General features: G+C 49.9%; 3 protein-coding genes across 3 annotated transcripts; all 3 read left to right on the top strand.

The window, feature by feature from the left end:
* Positions 1-97: 97 nt before the first annotated feature.
* LOC9647998 (anthocyanidin 3-O-glucosyltransferase 7) lies at positions 98-1752 on the top strand. Its single transcript, XM_024663981.1, has 2 exons — positions 98-661; positions 738-1752. The coding sequence occupies exons 1-2, from the start codon at positions 127-129 to the stop codon at positions 1667-1669; spliced, it is 1467 nt and encodes a 488-aa protein (XP_024519749.1). The 5' UTR covers positions 98-126; the 3' UTR covers positions 1670-1752.
* Positions 1753-2549: 797 nt separating this feature from the next.
* Positions 2550-4318, top strand: LOC112342326 (UDP-glycosyltransferase 85A7-like). Its single transcript, XM_024663983.1, has 2 exons — positions 2550-3077; positions 3313-4318. Exons 1-2 carry the CDS (start codon positions 2585-2587, stop codon positions 4242-4244), a joined length of 1425 nt encoding a protein of 474 aa, XP_024519751.1. The 5' UTR covers positions 2550-2584; the 3' UTR covers positions 4245-4318.
* Positions 4319-4932: 614 nt separating this feature from the next.
* LOC112342325 (anthocyanidin 3-O-glucosyltransferase 7-like) lies at positions 4933-6855 on the top strand. Its single transcript, XM_024663982.1, has 2 exons — positions 4933-5575; positions 5719-6855. The coding sequence occupies exons 1-2, from the start codon at positions 5053-5055 to the stop codon at positions 6657-6659; spliced, it is 1464 nt and encodes a 487-aa protein (XP_024519750.1). The 5' UTR covers positions 4933-5052; the 3' UTR covers positions 6660-6855.
* Positions 6856-17937: the final 11082 nt, after the last annotated feature.

The following is a 17937-nucleotide window of genomic DNA, read 5'->3' as shown; positions in this document are numbered from 1 at the left end:
CGATGTGTACGATCAAATGGAAAACAACCAACTGGCTGGGCAAGATTCTCGTGGATAAAGTGATGGTTCTATGGTTATAAGATCCGCATGGATCAATTCTCAGAGTGGGAAGAGACCTAAGAAATCATGAGATCCTTGCAAAGTTCTAGCGATTCTTCCTCCCCCAGTAGCAAGATCCATGTCGTGGTCGTTCCCCTGCCCGCGCAAGGCCATATGTCCCCAATGATCCATCTCTGCAAGCTCATCGCTCGAGATCCAAGCTTCACGATCTCCTTGGTCAATGTCGACAGCCTCCACGACGAGTTCGTCAAGCACTGGGTGGCGCCGGCGGGGCTGGAAGATCTGCGCCTCCATTCCATCCCATACTCGTGGCAGCTCCCGCTAGGAGCCGATGCCCACGCGCTGGGAAATGTGGGGGACTGGTTCACGGCATCCGCGCGAGAGCTCCCGGGCGGCCTCGAGGATTTGATCCGCAAGCTCGGCGAGGAGGGTGATCCGGTCAACTGCATCATCTCGGATTACTTCTGCGATTGGACCCAGGATGTGGCGGACGTGTTTGGTATCCCCAGGATCATTCTCTGGTCGGGAACCGCGGGATGGTCGAGCTTTGAGTACCACATTCTAGATCTTCTGGAGAAGAATCACATCTTTCATAGCAGAGGTACGACCATGAACATTAGTTCTTTCCCTCCTCCCCTTATTCAAATTTCGCCTGTTCTTCCCCGATTCGTACCCAGGGAGAGCTTCCCCGGAGGAGGCCAATTCCGTGATCATTGACTACGTCCGAGGAGTGAAGCCCCTCCGCCTGGCCGATGTGCCCGATTACATGCAGGGCGAGAAGGTGTGGAAGGAGATTTGCATCAAACGCTCCCCCGTCGTGAAGCGCGCGCGATGGGTCCTCGTCAATTCCTTCTACGACCTCGAGGCGCCCACCTTCGATTTCATGGCCAGCGAGCTCGGACCTAGATTTATCCCCGCGGGGCCACAGTTTTTGCTCGACGATTCCAGGAAGAATGTGGTGCTTCGCCCCGAGAACGAGGATTGCCTTGGCTGGATGGATGAGCAGGAGCCTGGATCGGTGCTCTACATCTCGTTTGGCAGCATCGCGGTGCTGAGCGTGGAGCAATTCGAGGAGCTCGCGGGAGCTCTCGAGGCATCGAAGAAGCCATTCTTGTGGGTGATTCGATCCGAGCTCGTGGTCGGCGGACAGTCCACCGAATCTTACGATGGGTTTTGCGAGAGGACCAAGAACCAGGGATTCATCGTTTCTTGGGCGCCACAGCTGCGAGTCCTCGCCCATCCCTCCATGGGAGCGTTTCTTACGCACTGCGGATGGAATTCCATCCAGGAGAGCATCACACACGGGATTCCAATGCTGGGGTGGCCTTACGGGGTCGAGCAAAACACCAACTGTAAGTTTATAGTGGAGGACTGGAAGATCGGGGTTAGATTCTCCAAGACCGCGATGCAGGGATTGATCGAGCGAGGAGAGATCGAGGACGGCATAAGAAAGGTGATGGATAGCGAAGAGGGGAAGGAAATGAAGGAGAGAGTGGAGAACTTGAAGATCCTTGCCAGGAAAGCCATGGACAAAGAGCATGGGAAATCGTTTCGTGGCGTCCAAGCATTCTTGGAAGATCTCAAAGGTTTGAAGATCCATCGCGAGTGAGTGAAAGATCTATTCTTTGAAGAGAACTTTAAGAACTTTGTACCAGTTCTCAAGATAATTAATGTGCCAACTTCTTTGATCCATGCCGGTTTCTTCCTCACTGAGAGATGTCGCATGAGCATTGGAAAGCCAGACGCAGAGCGCAGGAGGTGCCAACATCCCTGCGGCGATCCTGGCTGCTCGATCCGACTCCGAGTTGAGAAATCCGCAGGGATTACCGCGAGGAGATGGAATTCCTCGCGAATGGCCGCTACCAACTGGGGATATCTTTAGCGGAACCCCTGGGATCACCACAATGCCCTCTGATAGACTCTTAGCATTTGCCAGATAGGGGTAGTTGACTAGATGCGAAAGAGCTTCGTTAGAACCTACATGAAACGTTTGGAACCAATATTAAAGTCGATGCTTACAAACTTCAGCGCAACATTGTTGCTCGGAATCTTTGCGAAGTTGCATTTGCCCAGACGAGGCATCATTTGCGGCCGAAGGGAAGACACCATTAGCGCGCTGTAGTCATGCATTTCTTTAAGAATCCGGGATTAGAGAGATGTCTTAGAGCACTTACTTAATGTTACATGCTCTTACCATGTTTTTCTTCTCTCTTTTGCTCGTCCCAGCCGCCATGCACGGAAATATCTAGATTTTTCCCAACTTAATAGAGATCAAGATTCATGTGGCAGTTGTCCATGCATGCAAGGGATCATTGCCCCAAATATCGATCCAAACTCTACAGTCCCTTAGCTTTTGGAATTGTGAAACTTAATCCCAGCGAGGGGATAATAATCCTTGGAACCACCATCAGGATCTTAATCTCCAGAAATTGGCCAAAACACTAAACTACCAAGGAATCTTTTCCAGAGACGGCTAGTAGTCTAAACAGTTTACGCACAAATCTTTCCTTGCCAAAAAAAAATCATGGCTTCTACCAAGGTCCATGTCTTGGCGGTTCCAGTGGCCGCCCAAGGCCATATCTCCCCAATGATCCATCTCTGCAAGTTCATCGCTCAAGATCCAAGCTTCACAATCTCCGTGGTCAATATCGACAGCCTCCACGACGAATTCATCAAGCACTGGGCGGCGCTGGAAGAGATACGCCTCCATTCCATCCCATTCTCGTGGAAGGTCCCGCGAGGAGTCGACGCCCACGTCGTGCGAAATCTGGGGGACTGGTTCGCGGCAGCTGCGCGAGAGCTCCCCGGCGGCCTCGAGGATTTGATCCGCAAGCTCGGCGAGGAGGGCGATCCGGTCAGCTGTATCGTCTCGGATTACTTCTGCGATTGGACCCAGGATGTGGCGGATGTGTTTGGCATCCCCAGGGTCATTCTTTGGCCGGGCACCGCGGCATGGACGAGCTTGGAGTACCACATTCCAGAGCTTCTGGAGAAGGATCACATATTTCCTAGCAGAGGTACGAATCGCCTATTTTGATCATGAACTTTCCCTGTTCTTCCCTTGGAATTAAACGTTTTCCCTATTCTTCCCTTGGAATTAAAAGTTTCCCCTGTTCTTCCATTGTTTTCCCTGGAATTACCCTGTTCTTTCCTTGGAATACCATCACATTTCCCCTGTTCTTCCCTTTGGCCCTCTTCTCTTTGGAATTAACATCCCCTGTTCTTCCCTTGGACTGATCGATTCGTGCGCAGGAAGAGCTTCTGCGGACGAGGCAAATTCTGTGATCATCGATTACGTCCGAGGAGTCAAGCCGCTCCGCCTGGCCGATGTGCCCACGTACCTTCAGGGCGACGAGGTGTGGAAGGAGATTTCTATCAAGCGCTCCTTCGTCGTGAAGCGCGCGCGCTGGGTCCTCGTCAATTCCTTCTACGACCTAGAGGCGCCCAGTTTTGATTTCATGGCCAGCGAGCTCGGGCCTCGATTCATCCCCGCGGGGCCACTGTTCTTGCTCGACGATTCCAGGAAGAATGTGGTGCTTCGACCCGAGAACGAGGATTGCCTTCACTGGATGGATGCGCAGGAGCGTGGATCTGTTCTCTACATCTCATTTGGCAGCATCGCGGTGCTGAGCGAGGAGCAATTCGAGGAGCTCGCGGGAGCTCTCGAGGCATCGAAGAAGCCATTCTTGTGGGTGATTCGACCTGAGCTGGTGGTGGGTGGTCACTCGAACGAATCTTACAATCGGTTTTGCGAGAGGACCAAGAACCAGGGATTCATCGTTTCCTGGGCGCCACAGCTTCGAGTTCTCGCCCATCCCTCCATGGGAGCGTTTCTCACGCACTGCGGATGGAATTCCATCCAGGAGAGCATCGCAAATGGCATTCCAATGCTGGGGTGGCCTTACGGGGGTGAGCAAAACACCAACTGTAAGTTTATAGTGGAGGACTGGAAGATCGGGGTTAGATTCTCCAAGACAGTGGTGCAGGGATTGATCGAGCGAGGAGAGATCGAGGACGGCATAAGAAAGGTGATGGATAGCGAGGAGGGGAAGAAGATGAAGGAGAGAGTGGAGAACTTGAAGATCCTTGCGAGGAAAGCTATGGACAAAGAGAATGGGAAGTCGTTTTGTGGCCTCCAGGGATGGCTGGAAGATCTCAAAGCTATGAAGCTGGATCGCAAGTGAGTGAACGATGCATTCTTTGATAAGAACTTTCTATCTATCAGTTCTGAAGATAAACACATGCTAGTCAAGTAAAACGCTTGTGCGTGGGATTTGGATAATGTTGGAAATGGCTGAGCAAACAAACAAAGATTACTTGACAAAATTGTTCAAGAATGCTCTATTGCTAGTGACCGACCATAAGTTACAATCAAAGCAAATGGACATTAGTTATGTGCTCTATGTAACATTTCTCGGTGAGGAAAAAAGCAGATGCAAAAGAACTGTAAGACTTAGTTAATTAAAACTTACATGAAAACGTTTGGGATTTTCGATGTTTACAAAAAAAAACTCTACAAATGCTTGAGTACAGTATTGTTGCTCGGAATCTTTGCTAACTTGCATTTGCCCAGACCAGGCATCATTTCCAGCCAAAGAGAAGACAACGAGCGTTCTCTTGATCGATAATCATGCACTTATTTTAGGCTGGACTTAGCCACGGCCATTTTGTGGACAAGAGCAGCACTCATGAATCTGATTGCTCCAATGTTAAATGCTCTTACCATATTCTCAAAGGCCGGAAGCTTCCCAGCCGCCAGGTGTAGGGACAGATTTTTGCCACCTTCTCAAGATTCATGCGGCAGCTATCCATAGGATCATTGCTTGTTCAAATTCAGGAGCTGTAATGAATTGCAACTTGGGTCAATGTGAGTCTCGTTCTAGAGCAGAATTGCCTCTCACAACGCTTATGCTAATCTCTCTTTGTCGAGAAATCAACTTGTGTAAACATCCGTTGCCTTCCCCGCCAAGAAAACCATTCTAATAAATACCGATGAACCCTGCCAAGGAAACCATGGCTTCTCGCAAGGTCCATGTCTTGGCGTTTCCAGCGCCCGCGCAAGGCCATATCTCCCCAATGATCCATCTCTGTAAGTTCATCGCCCAAGATCCAAGCTTCACAATCTCCTGGGTCAATATCGACAGCCTCCACGACGAGTTCGTCAAGCACTGGGTGGCGCCGGCGGGGCTGGAAGCTCTGCGCCTCCATTCCATCCCATTCTCGTGGAAGCTCCCGCGAGGAGTCGACGCCAACGTCGCAGGAAATGTGGGGGACTGGTTCACGGCAGCCGCGCGAGAGCTCCCCGGCGGCCTCGAGGATTTGATCCGCAAGCTCGGCGAGGAGGGCGATCCGGTCAGCTGTATCGTCTCGGATTACATCTGCGATTGGACCCAGGATGTGGCGGCTGTGTTTGGAATCCCCAGGATCATTCTTTGGTCGGGAAACGCGGCATGGACGAGCTTTGAGTACCACATTCCAGAGCTTCTGGAGAAAGATCACATCTTTCCTAGCAGAGGTGCGAATCTCCGTTCTTCCCCTGTTCTTCCCTTGGAATTAAGCGTTTCCCCTATTCTTCCCTTGTATTTACCCTGTTCTTCCCTTGGACCATCAAATTTCCCCTGTTCTTCCCTTTGGAATTAACCTCCTCTGTTGACGCAGGGAAAGCTTCCCCCGACGAGGCCAATGCCGTGATCATCGATTACGTCCGAGGAGTCAAGCCCCTCCGCCTGGCCGATGTGCCCGATTGCCTGCTGGCCTCGGAGGGCCAGGAGGTGTTGAAGGAGATTTGCATCAAGCGCTCCCCCGTCGTGAAGCGCGCGCGCTGGGTCCTCGTCAATTCCTTCTACGACCTCGAGGCGCCCACCTTCGATTTCATGGCCAGCGAGCTCGGGCCTCGATTCATCCCCGCGGGGCCACTGTTCTTGTTCGACGATTCCAGGAAGAATGTCGTGCTTCGACCCGAGAACGAGGATTGCCTTCACTGGATGGATGTGCAGGAGCCTGGATCAGTGCTCTACATCTCGTTTGGCAGCATCGCGGTGCTGAGCGTGGAGCAGTTCGAGGAGCTCGCGGGAGCTCTCGAGGCATCGAAGAAGCCATTCTTGTGGGTGATTCGACCTGAGCTGGTGGTGGGTGGTCACTCGAACGAATCTTACAATGGGTTTTGCGAGAGGACCAAGAACCAGGGATTCATCGTTTCCTGGGCGCCACAGCTGAGAGTTCTCGCCCATCCCTCCATGGGAGCGTTTCTCACGCACTGCGGATGGAATTCCGTCCAGGAGAGCATCGCTAATGGCATTCCAATGCTGGGGTGGCCTTACGGGGGCGAGCAAAACACCAACTGTAAGTTTATAGTGGAGGACTGGAAGATCGGGGTTAGATTCTCCAAGACAGTGGTGCAGGGATTGATCGAGCGAGGAGAGATCGAGGCCGGCATAAAAAAGGTGATGGATAGCGAGGAGGGGAAGAAGATCAAGAAGAGAGTGCAGAACCTGAAGATCCTTGCGAGGAAAGCTATGGACAAAGAGAATGGGAAGTCGTTTTGTGGCCTCCAGGGATGGCTGGAAGATCTCAAAGCTATGAAGCTGGATCGCAAGTGAGTGAACGATGCATTCTTTGATAAAAACTTCCTATCAGTTCTCAAGATAAAGACATGCTAGTCGAGTAAAACGCTTCTGCGGGACTTGGATAATGTCTGAGCAAATAAACAAAAATTATTTGACATAATTGCTCAGGGATGCTTTATTTCTAGTGGTTGACTATAAGTTATAATCAAAGCAATGGACATTATAGTCATGTGCTCTATGCAACATCTCTTGGTGAGGAAAAAAGTAGGTGTAAAAGAATTGTAAAACTTAGTTAATTAAAATTTACATAAAAATGTTTGGGATTGTCAAAATCAAAATTTACAAATGCTTGAGTACAATATTTGAAACGAACAAGGGAGTTGCTTTTGAGCACTTCCTTGGGTGGCCCATTTGGCACCACCTGAGTCGATACTCACTCCCACCCAAGGCCCCTTAGTCCCAATTTCAACCTCAAGTCAATTTGAAAGCACCATTGGAGAGTTCGTTCAAGATTAGTTCCTGAATCTCATCTATCCCTATTATACTTTTGGAACCCTTACAGCCCCCCTCTGGGAGACGCATGCTTTGGGCTTTCACCCCTTGACCTGTATTAGTACTCAGACTTGGTCTTAGACTTGATCTCAGACTCGATTTCAGACCCGACTGTAAGCTCCTGAGTTTAGACTTCCTGGGAGGTCACCCAGCCCAGTACTATTCAAACCCAAAGACGCTTAACTCCAACTATCCCAAGACCCTTAACCGATTGGAAAAGGGGGTGCACTCTTGTTCATGGGCCCTTTCCCTCTATATTTGAACCCCATGGATCGTCTCTCGAGTCGTTCCCTTTGGTTGCTTACAATCCACCACGCTTCCCTGCAAGTTCACGCCCTCGTGAACGGAAGCTGAGAGCCGCAACTCTCCCGAGAGCCTTGCTCTCCTGACACCCTACCCCTTGGGTCGAGCCCAGTGGGAGCAAACTAGACCAGCCAGATGTCAATCAACATGTGGTGTGATTCCCCTAGCCAACCAACAGAGTCGGACCCGAGACCCCTCTGATACCATCCACCACGCTTCCCTGCAAGTTCACGCCCTCGTGAACGGAAGCTGAGAGCCGCAACTCTCCCGAGAGCCTCGCTCTCCTGACACCCTACCCCTTGGGTCGAGCCCAGTGGGAGCAAACTGGACCAGCCAGATGTCAATCAACATGTGGTGTGATTCCCCTAGCCAACCAACAGAGTCGGACCCGAGACCCCTCTGATACCAAATGTAAGCTCCTGAGTTTGGACTTCCTGGGAGGTCACCCAGCCCAGTACTATTCAAACCCAAGGACGCTTAACTCCAACTATCCCAAGACCCTTAACCGATTGGAAAAGGGGGTGCACTCTTGTTCATGGGCCCTTTCCCTCTATATTTGAACCCCATGGATCGTCTCTCGAGTCGTTCCCTTTGGTTGCTTACACCGACCTTGGACTCGGTCTCGGACTCGATCTTGGACTCAACCTCGGACCTAATTTCCAACTTGACCTCAGACTCGATCTCGGACCCAATCTCAAATCTCAGATTCTGTCTCGAACTCAGTCTCAAACTTGGTTTCGAAGTCGGCCTTGGACTCGATCCTGGACTTTGTCTTGAACTCGGTCTCAGAGTCAGTTTTGGACTCGATCTCAGACTTGGTCCCATCCAATGAACTCTTTATCATTTTGGTCATGCTTTCAGGGATCTTTTAGCCTACGACACCTTGGGGAATTGGTTTTTTACAACTCCACCACCCATAGAAGAAGTTCAATGCCCACATCAAATGTTTCTTTCTAATCCTATGACTTGTTGCTTATGTTTCCGAGGGCATTCCTCCACTTAGTGGTGTGCCTAAGTTAGCCTCCCCAACCAAGAGCCCATGGCAACAGAATATATGTGTCCCTATACCCCTCACCTTACCATGCCCTAGTATGGGGTTGGGACTTGAACCTAGCCTTGCTTTACTAGGGGTTGGGACTCAAACCCAACCTCCGTAGAATATGTTTACGAATTCAATATCCCCACGGGGAATCAGGAGTAGTTCCCTACGCCTGGTCAACCTAGTTAACTCATGCTAATTAGTTTACATTCGGTGCACCTTCAGGTCCCAACATATGCCATTACTCAACTTCACAATTTGATACTTTAATTGAACTTTACATAAGTACATAGAGTTCTTCCTTGCAAAAATTCCTCCACTAGGTCCCACGTTTGTTAGGTTCTCTTCCGGTTCCCATGTTGCTTTGCAGTGTGGAAATTCTTTTCACTTTACATGGAACTCCCTCACTTTGCATCCTTGTTGTTTGCTCTTGCACACATTGAAGATGGCCTTGACTTCGTATTCCTCTTTCCCTTGGATAACCTCAGGTAAAGGTTTTATTTGGTCCTTGTGAAGTAGATCCTCAAAATACAACTTGAGTAAATTCATATAAAACACTGGGTGCATCTTCCCCATCTCTCGAGGAAGTCCAAGGCAGTAAGCCACTTTACTGATTCGTGCCTCAATCTCGTAAGGCCCTGCAAACCTGCTTAAGGAACTCATGATCAATTCATTTCTAGGAATACATGCATTTTTACCTTTGGGTCAACTTATGGTTGATCCCACTTGGTAGCCTTAGGTTCTTGGTGTTCAACCACACTTTCTCCCCAAGTTAGAACTCTACATCCTGGCGCTTCTAGTTTGTGTACTTAGTTTGCCTTTATTGAGTCTATTCCAAGGAATCCCTCACTAGATTCTAAATGTTGAGTCTTTCTGTCGTGAATGCTTCTACAGTAGGTAACTCTTCATGATACTCGGCCATGCCGAGTTCCATAGGACCTTCAATAACTCACCCATTGATGACTTCCCATAGACTCACCCCGATGTCAGACACAAATCCCTAAGCCCCAAAGTGGAGCCACAAGGGTGCCACGTGGTAGTGGCCGAAGCAAAAGCCAAATGAGCGTAACACGTTTGGATTAAAAGGCTCCGACTTGAAAGGTCGAGAGCAAGAGTGGAACTCCCAATGGAGTGCTCAAGGAATGAGCATGAAGCGAGTAATAAGCGAAGCTCCAAAAAGGGACCCAAAAGGACCAACACATGACACGTGGAAGTGTCCGAGATGGAGTCCGAGATGGACCAAGATGAAGTCCGAGATGGAGTCCGAGGTGGAGTCTGAGGTGGAGTCCGAGATGGAGTTCGAGGTGGAGTCCGAGATGGAGTCCGAGGTGGAGTCCGAGGTGGAGTCCGAGATGGAGTCCGAGATGGAGTCCGAGCTGGAATCTGAGCTGGAGTCCGAGATGGAGTCCAAAGTGGAGTCTGAGATAGAGTCCGAGATGGACCGAGATGGAGTCCGAGATGGAGTCCGAGATGGAGTCCGAGATGGACCCGGGATGGAATCCGAGATGGAGGACCCGAGATGGAGTCCAAGGTCAAGACCGAGACCGGGATCGAGACCGAGACCGAGACCGAGACTGGGACCGAGACCGAGACCGAGACCGGGACCGGGACCGAGACCGAGGCGGAGGCCGAGACTGAGCCCGAGTCCAAGTCCGAGTCCGAGTTCGAGTCTGAGAGGGTGAAAGCCCAAAGCGTTCGTCTCCCAGACCCTGGGGGGTTTGGTGAGCTCCAAAAGTATAGTAGGGGGGAGGACTGCAGTGGAGCCAGTTTGGCCAGGAAAGGCCAGTTTGGCCCAGGAAGGCCAGACCCAGTGTTGGGTGATGAACTGACCACTGGGAAGTCCAAGACTAGAGTGAATACAGACCGACAAGCGGGGTAGCTTGGTGAAGTGTTCAAGAGCCGGCTCTAGTTCCCCCAGGAGATCGACTGGCTGATGCTCCTAGTCCAAGTGTGGGTGGCACTACCTACTTGGATACCAGGCGTGGCTCAACGGAACCTCGCTCTAAGCCCATGGCTAGAGCACCCAAGGGCGGAAGGCAGGGAGAGTACCCAGGTGGCTCGCATAAGGCCACGGTGTTCCGAAATGTTGTCCCAAAGGCCCAGACTGTGGAAAGGAAGAGGAGCAGTCCTTTGGGGTAGTGACCAAAGACACAATCGTATGGTGAGGAAGTCCCAGAGGACCGTGGGACTTAGTGGTCGGGCCTGTGGGCCTCGATCCAGTGGTAGTGTTGGCAAACATGGCCAGGGGCAGAAAGGGACTTAGTGGGGACTGACAGAGGGATATTGGGGAAGGCTATTCCCCTTGTCGGTGGGCATCCTAAGGATGCTAAGGAGTGGATTTGAGATGACCACTCACGGATGGTTTGCCTAGTCTTGGAGAGCCAAGACTGGGATGCATGTGGTATTGGACTACCAGTGTGGCAAAGGTGATTGGGCATGGCCTTAGCGTGACAAGCTACCATGTCGGTGGTACCTTTGAGTGTCGGTCATGGGATTGGACACGTGGAGCACTTGGACCAAGTGCAAATGTTGAATGGCATGGATGCCATTCTCGGGGCTAGCAAGTCCCAAGTCCTGAATTGGACTTATGGAGGTTGTGAATGAGACTCCTCCAAGTGGTCGGAGGTGTGGTTAAGTGACTAAAGTAGAATGGAAAATTTAGTCGCTTACAATTTGGTATCGGAGTTGTTCCTTAGTCTGACTTTTATTGGTGCTCAAGTATATCACCATTGATATTAGCATCGGAAGGTCCTAGGAGTGGGCCTATCGTTGAGAAGTAGCATGTCGAGAGGACATGGCTCTCCACTCAAGTTCATGCGTGAACTTGGGCGCGATGTGGTGGATAAAAAAGGGGCCAGTAAGGGAACGACTTTGGGATCTTGGGAACAGTATAAAGTTTTCCTCATAGAGTTGAGGATGTGATCCAGATGAGCATTTGACTTTGCAAACTGGCTAATGTAGTTGTGGTAAACAACTATAGTTAGGATCACGGGAAAGATAAAGACTCCAAAACAATAAAGGAGTCACAAGATTATCCTCATATAGTTGAGGTGGGTGCTCATAAATGTGAGACTAGAAGTAATGACCGCGGGAGGTCAAATACAGAAAAGGACACAAGTCCTTGAAATGGTAGCCGAAGCTACCTCTTCTAAATGCTAGAACAACCCAAGGAGGTGGGGGTGTACTTAGAGGATGAGTTGGTATTCTCATCACATGGACAAGTGGTCCTAAGGGGCAAATGTTAGCCCCAAGAAAATCATCAAGTGTTAGAGTAACACTTGCAAAGATTGTCCTTATGAGTAGGACATGAATACAAGAAGTTGTATTCCAGTGAGTTGGCACCTCTAAGATTGAGACCTCGTAGGTTGTTGGATTAGCAAGGTCCAAAAATGCTGGATGACTCAAGTGGGGTCAAGGAATGGTCATAAGGGATTGGTTGAAGCATTTAGACTGAGGTGTATGCTGCCCCATGAGGTATGGGGAGGATCATAAGATCCAAGTATGAGAACAAGAGATATCTCATTGAGGGCAGAATGTGCAATACTAAAGTTGTGGGAAAGATATTCCCAGAAGAAAGCAACTTTGACCTAGAGTTGGGTGCAAACTCTATGGTGTGGTGCTAATGGATAGTTAGCATGAGGAACAACTATATTGTCCTAGGCAAAGACCTAGATACTAGTAAGTAGTGTCATAAGGATAGGCTCGTGGGGCCGATGGTGTGGAGACACCAAATGTGCCAAAGTGTGATACCTTGAGGTTATGTTGGTGGGTTCTTAAGAACCCCTTGCCAAGGGAATCCCAATAAAAACGGGAATGGCATAGCCTAAGCTGGAAGGCATGTGGTTGGAGTGTGGTGACCCAGATAATGATGGAGGTGTGGAAGCACCAAGCAATGAGTTGTAGGACTTGACAGCTATGAGGCAACTAAGCAAAAAGTGCAAGATAATTGGTCAAACTAGTAGAAGGTAGCTACCCAAGACTTCTTAATGGCATAAAGAAGTTAGATATACCCTTACGAGGGATAAATTGCTTATGTTGCGATATAGTAAGTCAATGTCATAAAAGGGAATGTTCATTGTCAAATAAGCCATCATTTGGGATACCAAAACACTCTAGGACACCGGGAGGTGGTGTTTGATGTCGCGAGGGCAATAGATAAAGCCCAAGGGACTAAGTCCCTAGTGAATGATGGATAAAATGTGCTATCCAAATATCCAAGGTTGCGGAGACAGGAGAAAACTGTCAACCCAAATTGGATAAAGCTAAAAATGGAATTTTGGCAAAGCTAATGATGGGCATGTAAAGGCCCATAAGCAGCAACGTTAACCCTGGTGTGTGGGATTATAAAGTGAGCATGCCCAAGATTAAGGAACCACTCCCTAGGCTATCGAGCAGGTTCATCCCTAAGCATACTTGCTAAGGCATAGCAAAATGTGCAAAGCTATCCGCCTAGTTTGGAGGAGAATAACCAAAGGAAACATATGGGGCCAAAAGGCAAGTAGTATTGGGATGGAACTGAACCATAGAAATCGAAGGGCATATCCAACGGTGGTTATGCAAGTTGGGAGTGGAGAATCAAGAGGGTGCTCGAGGATGTTGTTGTTAGCAACTGTGATGCCATGGAGAGTCTAAAATATGGAATTGTCCATGTTAGACTATATGGCAACTATAAAGCTTGCGAAAAGAGAGGCCTTAGCAAGCTAAGGGACAGAGTTCCTTCAAGGTTCCCAAAGATGATTTTAGGTAGCTTAGTACCTAGAAAAACCAAGTGTAAATGGTTCATGGAACACGCGAAATCAGAGTGGCGCAGCAGAAGCGTGGTCTTGAAGCTTGCCATGAGGCAACACTATCAAGGTTAGGGAAGTAGTTCCCGAGTGTTCAAAGAGAGGGCTTTGAACGAAAGTCAATGGTCAAGGACTTTCACGCTTATGCAGGAACCATGTTACAGTGGTCGGAGGACTTGCCAAGCGAGATTGGCAAGTCGGGGGAACAAATACCCTAGTTGAATGTGATTACTTCAAAAAGGTGGGCCATGGGGCCAAGCATGGAAGAGTCCATGCATGATCATGGACTTGTCAAGTGAGAGGACTTGGCAGTGTGGGGGAACTAGGTTCCTAAGCTATGATCTATACCACGCTTTAAGTATAAGTTGGTGCACCGGCGTGGGGAGTCATGCCAGGCATCCTGGGTGATGCCGTCCGTAGATGCATATACGGAGGTTGGGTTCGAGTCCCAACCCTCTAGTGCTTGGGTTCGAGTCCCAAATCACTAGGGCGTGGTGATGGTTTGGAATATGAGGACACTCATATTTCGGTGGTCATGGACTCTCAGTGAGGAGACTAGTTTGGGCACACCGCCAAGCGAGGGATGCCTCGGAGTCGTGATGCACGGTTAGATTTCTTAGAGTGAAAGCTCAGCATATCTAACTTAAACACTTTGGTGCAAAGGGCACCAAGGACGTGGTGAATGAGATGGGGACACCCAAGTCTCAGTTGCTATGGATCCTTGGCCGGAAGGGCTGGCTTGGGCGCACCGCCAAGTGTGGGGGATGCCCCTGGGGTCATAGTCAACAACTTAGAAGGGTCTGGAAGACTTAGTTCCTATTGATAAGCCTATTATGAGATCACTAGGTGATCTTGTGGCTAAACAAGGACAAAGTCTTTGTTTGGGTTAAGGAATATGATTCCTAGTTCAAAGTGTTGATTTGAATTATTCATAAAGGTGTGGCTTGGTTGAGGTGACCAAGTGAGAAGAACACCTAAGGGAAATGAGCTATATCAATGCTATGGCATAGTAAGTCCAAGGAAAGTAGTCTCTATAAGAGATCCAAGGGAGGGCCTCAAAAAGTTGGGCCGTGGATAGAGCCCACGATAGAAAATGTTAAAGAGACGTACTAGGGGTGAACACCCTCTGGACTTGGCAAAGCAAAGTGTTTGCTATGGAACCGAAAGGAAACCTAAAAAATGGAGGTAGCGATCCTATGTTGCTGGGTGCAACAATCAAGGATAGGAGCAAAAGACTAGTGGCCAAGAAAAGAGCCATGGGAATCATGGGAAGGAATCCAAATGGCAAAGTTAGCCAAGGAACACAAATGTGTTTTATGCTAACGGATTGCGGGAAAGGAAGTGGACTTCCAAGGAAAGATTCCCAAATGCTCCAAGTTGGCAAAGGTGAAAGCTCCAAGGGAGGGAATGGCGAAGTAGCCAAAGGATAGGGCCGTGTGTAAACTCCTAAGTTTGGACTTCCCGGGAGGTCACCCAGCCCAGTACTATTCAAACCCAAGGACGCTTAACCCCAAATATCCCAAGACCCTTAACCGATTGGAAAAGGGGATGCACTCTTATTCATGGGCCCTTTCCTTCTATATTTGAACCCTATGGATCGTCTCTCAAGTCATTCCCTTTGGTTGCTTACAATCCACCACGCTTCCCTGCAAGTTCACGCCCTTGTGAACGGAAGCTGAGAGCCGCAGCTCTCCCGAGAGCCCCGCTCTCTTGACACCCTACCCCTCGGGTCGAGCCCAGCGGGAACAAACTGGACCAGCCAGATGTCAATCAACATGTGGTGTGATTCCCTTAGCCAACCAACAGAGTCGGACCCGAGACCGCTCTGATACCAAATGTAAACTCCTAAGTTTGGACTTCCCGGGAGGTCACCGGGCCCAGTACTATTCAAACCCAAGGACGCTTAACCCCAAATATCCCAAGACCCTTAACTGATTGGAAAAGGGGGTGCACTCTTATTCATGGGCCCTTTCCCTCTATATTTGAACCCCATGGATCGTCTCTCAAGTCGTTCCCTTTGGTTGCTTACACTGTGGGTAGCTCTAGCACAAATTACAATGGCTAGAACTTGGTGCCAAAAGTGGCATAAAATAGAAAGGAGGACGATGGCGCCCTCAAGTGGGGAGCTTCCTAGGATGGGAAGTGAAGTTGCATAATATGTGCAGTGAAAGGTGTCAAAGACACCAAAGAAATTGACTTCGAGAAGTCAAAATTAAAAGTTCCAAGGTGAATTGGTTATGTCAATAGAAGTTGGGACTACTCGAGAATGAGTAGTGGAATTGAGTTAGAGAAAGTATCTCAAACGGGTTTAGCGAGAACTAAACCTATAAAAGGGAGCAAACCACCCTAGGTGTCCGAATGAGTCTCTATGTTGGAGAGACTATGCCCCTTAGAGGATGGACAAGGCATGGTGAGCCTTTGGGGTCAAACCATAGACAAATATTGGCTAGGTGCCAAGGAAGGAAATGGTAATACTTGTGGGTGTTACTTTATAAACGGGTTTACCGTTCAATGAGGACATTGAACTTCGTCTATGGGTGGTGGAGTTGTGAGACACAAACCCCTAAGCCCCAAAGTGGAGCCAAAAGGGTGCCACGTGGTAGTGGCCGAAGCAAAAGCCAAACGAGCGTAACACATTTGGACTAAAAGGCTCCGACTTAAAAGGTCGAGAGCAAGAGTGGAACTCCCAATGGAGTGCTCAAGGAATGAGCATGAAGCGAGCAATAAGCGAGGCTCCAAAAAGGGACCCAAAAGGACCAACACATGACACGTGGAAGTGTCTGAGATGGAGTTCGAGATGGACCAAGATGAAGTCCGAGATGGAGTCCGAGGTGGAGTCTGAGGTGGAGTCTGAGCTGGAGTCCGAGGTGGAGTCCGAGGTGGAGTCCGAGGTGGAGTCCGAGGTGGACTCCGAGGTGGACTCCGAGGTGGAGTCCGAGGTGGAGTCTGAAGTGGAGCCTGAAGTGGAGTCCGAGATGGAGTCCGAGATGGACCGAGACGGAGTCCGAGATGGAGTCCGAGATGGACCCGGGATGGAATCCGAGATGGAGTCCAAGAAGGACCCGAGATGGAGTCCGAGATCGAGACCGAGACCGGGACCGAGACCGAGACCGAGACCGGGACCGGGACCGGGACCGAGACCGAGACCGAGACCGGGACCGGGACCAAGACCGAGACCGAGACCAGGACCGGGACCGAGACCGAGACCGAGACCGAGGCAGAGGCCGAGACTGAGCCTGAGTCCGAGTCCGAGTCCGAGTTCGAGTATGAGAGGGTGAAAGCCCAAAGTGTTCGTCTCCCAGACTCAGGGGGTTTGGTGAGCTCCAAAAGTATAGTAGGGGGGAGGACTGCAGTGGAGCCAGTTTGGCCAGGAAAGGCCAGTTTGGCCCAGGAAGGCCAGACCCAGTGTTGGGTGATGAACTGACCACTGGGAAGTCCAATACTAGAGTGAACACAGACCAACAAGCGGGGTAGCTTGGTGAAGTGTTCAAGAGCCGACTCTAGTTCCCCCGGGAGATCAACTGGCCGATGCTCCCAGTCCAAGTGTGGGTGGCACTACCTACTTAGATACCAGGCGTGGCTCAACGGAACCTCGCTCTAAGCCCATGGCTAGAGCACCCAAGGGTGGAAGGCGGGGAGAGTACCCAGGTGGCTCGCGTAAGACCATGGTGTTCCGAAATGTTGTCCCCAAAGGCCCAGACTGTGGAAAGGAAGAGGAGCAGTCCTTTGGGGTTGTGACTAAAGACACAATCGTATGGTGAGGAAGTCCCAGAGGACCGTGGGACTTAGTGGTCGGGCATGTGGGCCTCGATCCAGTGGTAGTGTTGGCAAACACGGCTAGGGGCAGAAAGGGACTTAGTGGGGACTGATAGAGGGATATTGGGGAAGGCTATTCCCCTTGTCGGTGGGCATCCTAAGGATGCTAAGGAGTGGATCTGAGATGACCACTCACGGATGGTTTGCCTAGTCTTGGAGAGCCAAGATTGGGATGCATGTGGTATTGGACTACCAGTGTGGCAAAGGTGATTGGGCATGGCCTTAGCGTGACAAGCTGCCATGTCGGTGGTACCTTTGAGTGTCGGTCATGGGATCGGACACATGGAGCACTTGGACCAAGTGCAAATGTTGAGTGGCATGGATGCCATTTTTGGGGCCAGCAAGTCCCAAGTCCTGAATTGGACTTATGGAGGTTGTGAATGAGACTCCTCCAAGTGGTCGGAGGTGTGGTTATGTGACTAAAGTAGAATGGAAAATTTAGTTGCTTACACCCAATACTTGAATGTGGTGAGTTGTTATAGCACATTTTTGTAAGTCCTAAATGACTTACCCAATTGGTCTGGTCTCCCGAGACATAGCATCGCAGATAATCCTTCAGCTACCTATTCACCCTTTCCGTTTATCCATCTATCAAGAAGTGCTATTACCATCAAACTTGACTTAATACCCAATACCTGTTTGTGGGTGATAGGCTATACTAAATTTCAACTTGGTGCAATACTGTTCCAGGAGAGCTCTCCAGAATCTATTAGTGAAGATTATATCTTGATCTGAGATAATCTTTTCTGGCCTTCCCCGCACTTGAACCACTTGTTTAAAGAACAGCTTTGCCATGCCTTCTGCATGCACTTCTATT

The sequence above is a fragment of the Selaginella moellendorffii genome, unplaced genomic scaffold (assembly GCF_000143415.4).
Source record: "Selaginella moellendorffii unplaced genomic scaffold, v1.0 SELMOscaffold_105, whole genome shotgun sequence".
Classification (NCBI taxonomy): domain Eukaryota; kingdom Viridiplantae; phylum Streptophyta; class Lycopodiopsida; order Selaginellales; family Selaginellaceae; genus Selaginella; species Selaginella moellendorffii.
This window is presented reverse-complemented; position numbering and strand designations above follow the sequence as displayed.

Coding starts and splice junctions, on each gene's coding strand:
- LOC9647998 (XM_024663981.1), top strand. CDS start 127: ATGAGATCCTTGCAAAGTTCTAGCGATTCTTCCTCCCCCAGTAGCAAG. Junction 662..737: donor TCACATCTTTCATAGCAGAG/GTACGACCATGA, acceptor ATTCGTACCCAG/GGAGAGCTTCCCCGGAGGAG.
- LOC112342326 (XM_024663983.1), top strand. CDS start 2,585: ATGGCTTCTACCAAGGTCCATGTCTTGGCGGTTCCAGTGGCCGCCCAA. Junction 3,078..3,312: donor TCACATATTTCCTAGCAGAG/GTACGAATCGCC, acceptor ATTCGTGCGCAG/GAAGAGCTTCTGCGGACGAG.
- LOC112342325 (XM_024663982.1), top strand. CDS start 5,053: ATGAACCCTGCCAAGGAAACCATGGCTTCTCGCAAGGTCCATGTCTTG. Junction 5,576..5,718: donor TCACATCTTTCCTAGCAGAG/GTGCGAATCTCC, acceptor CTGTTGACGCAG/GGAAAGCTTCCCCCGACGAG.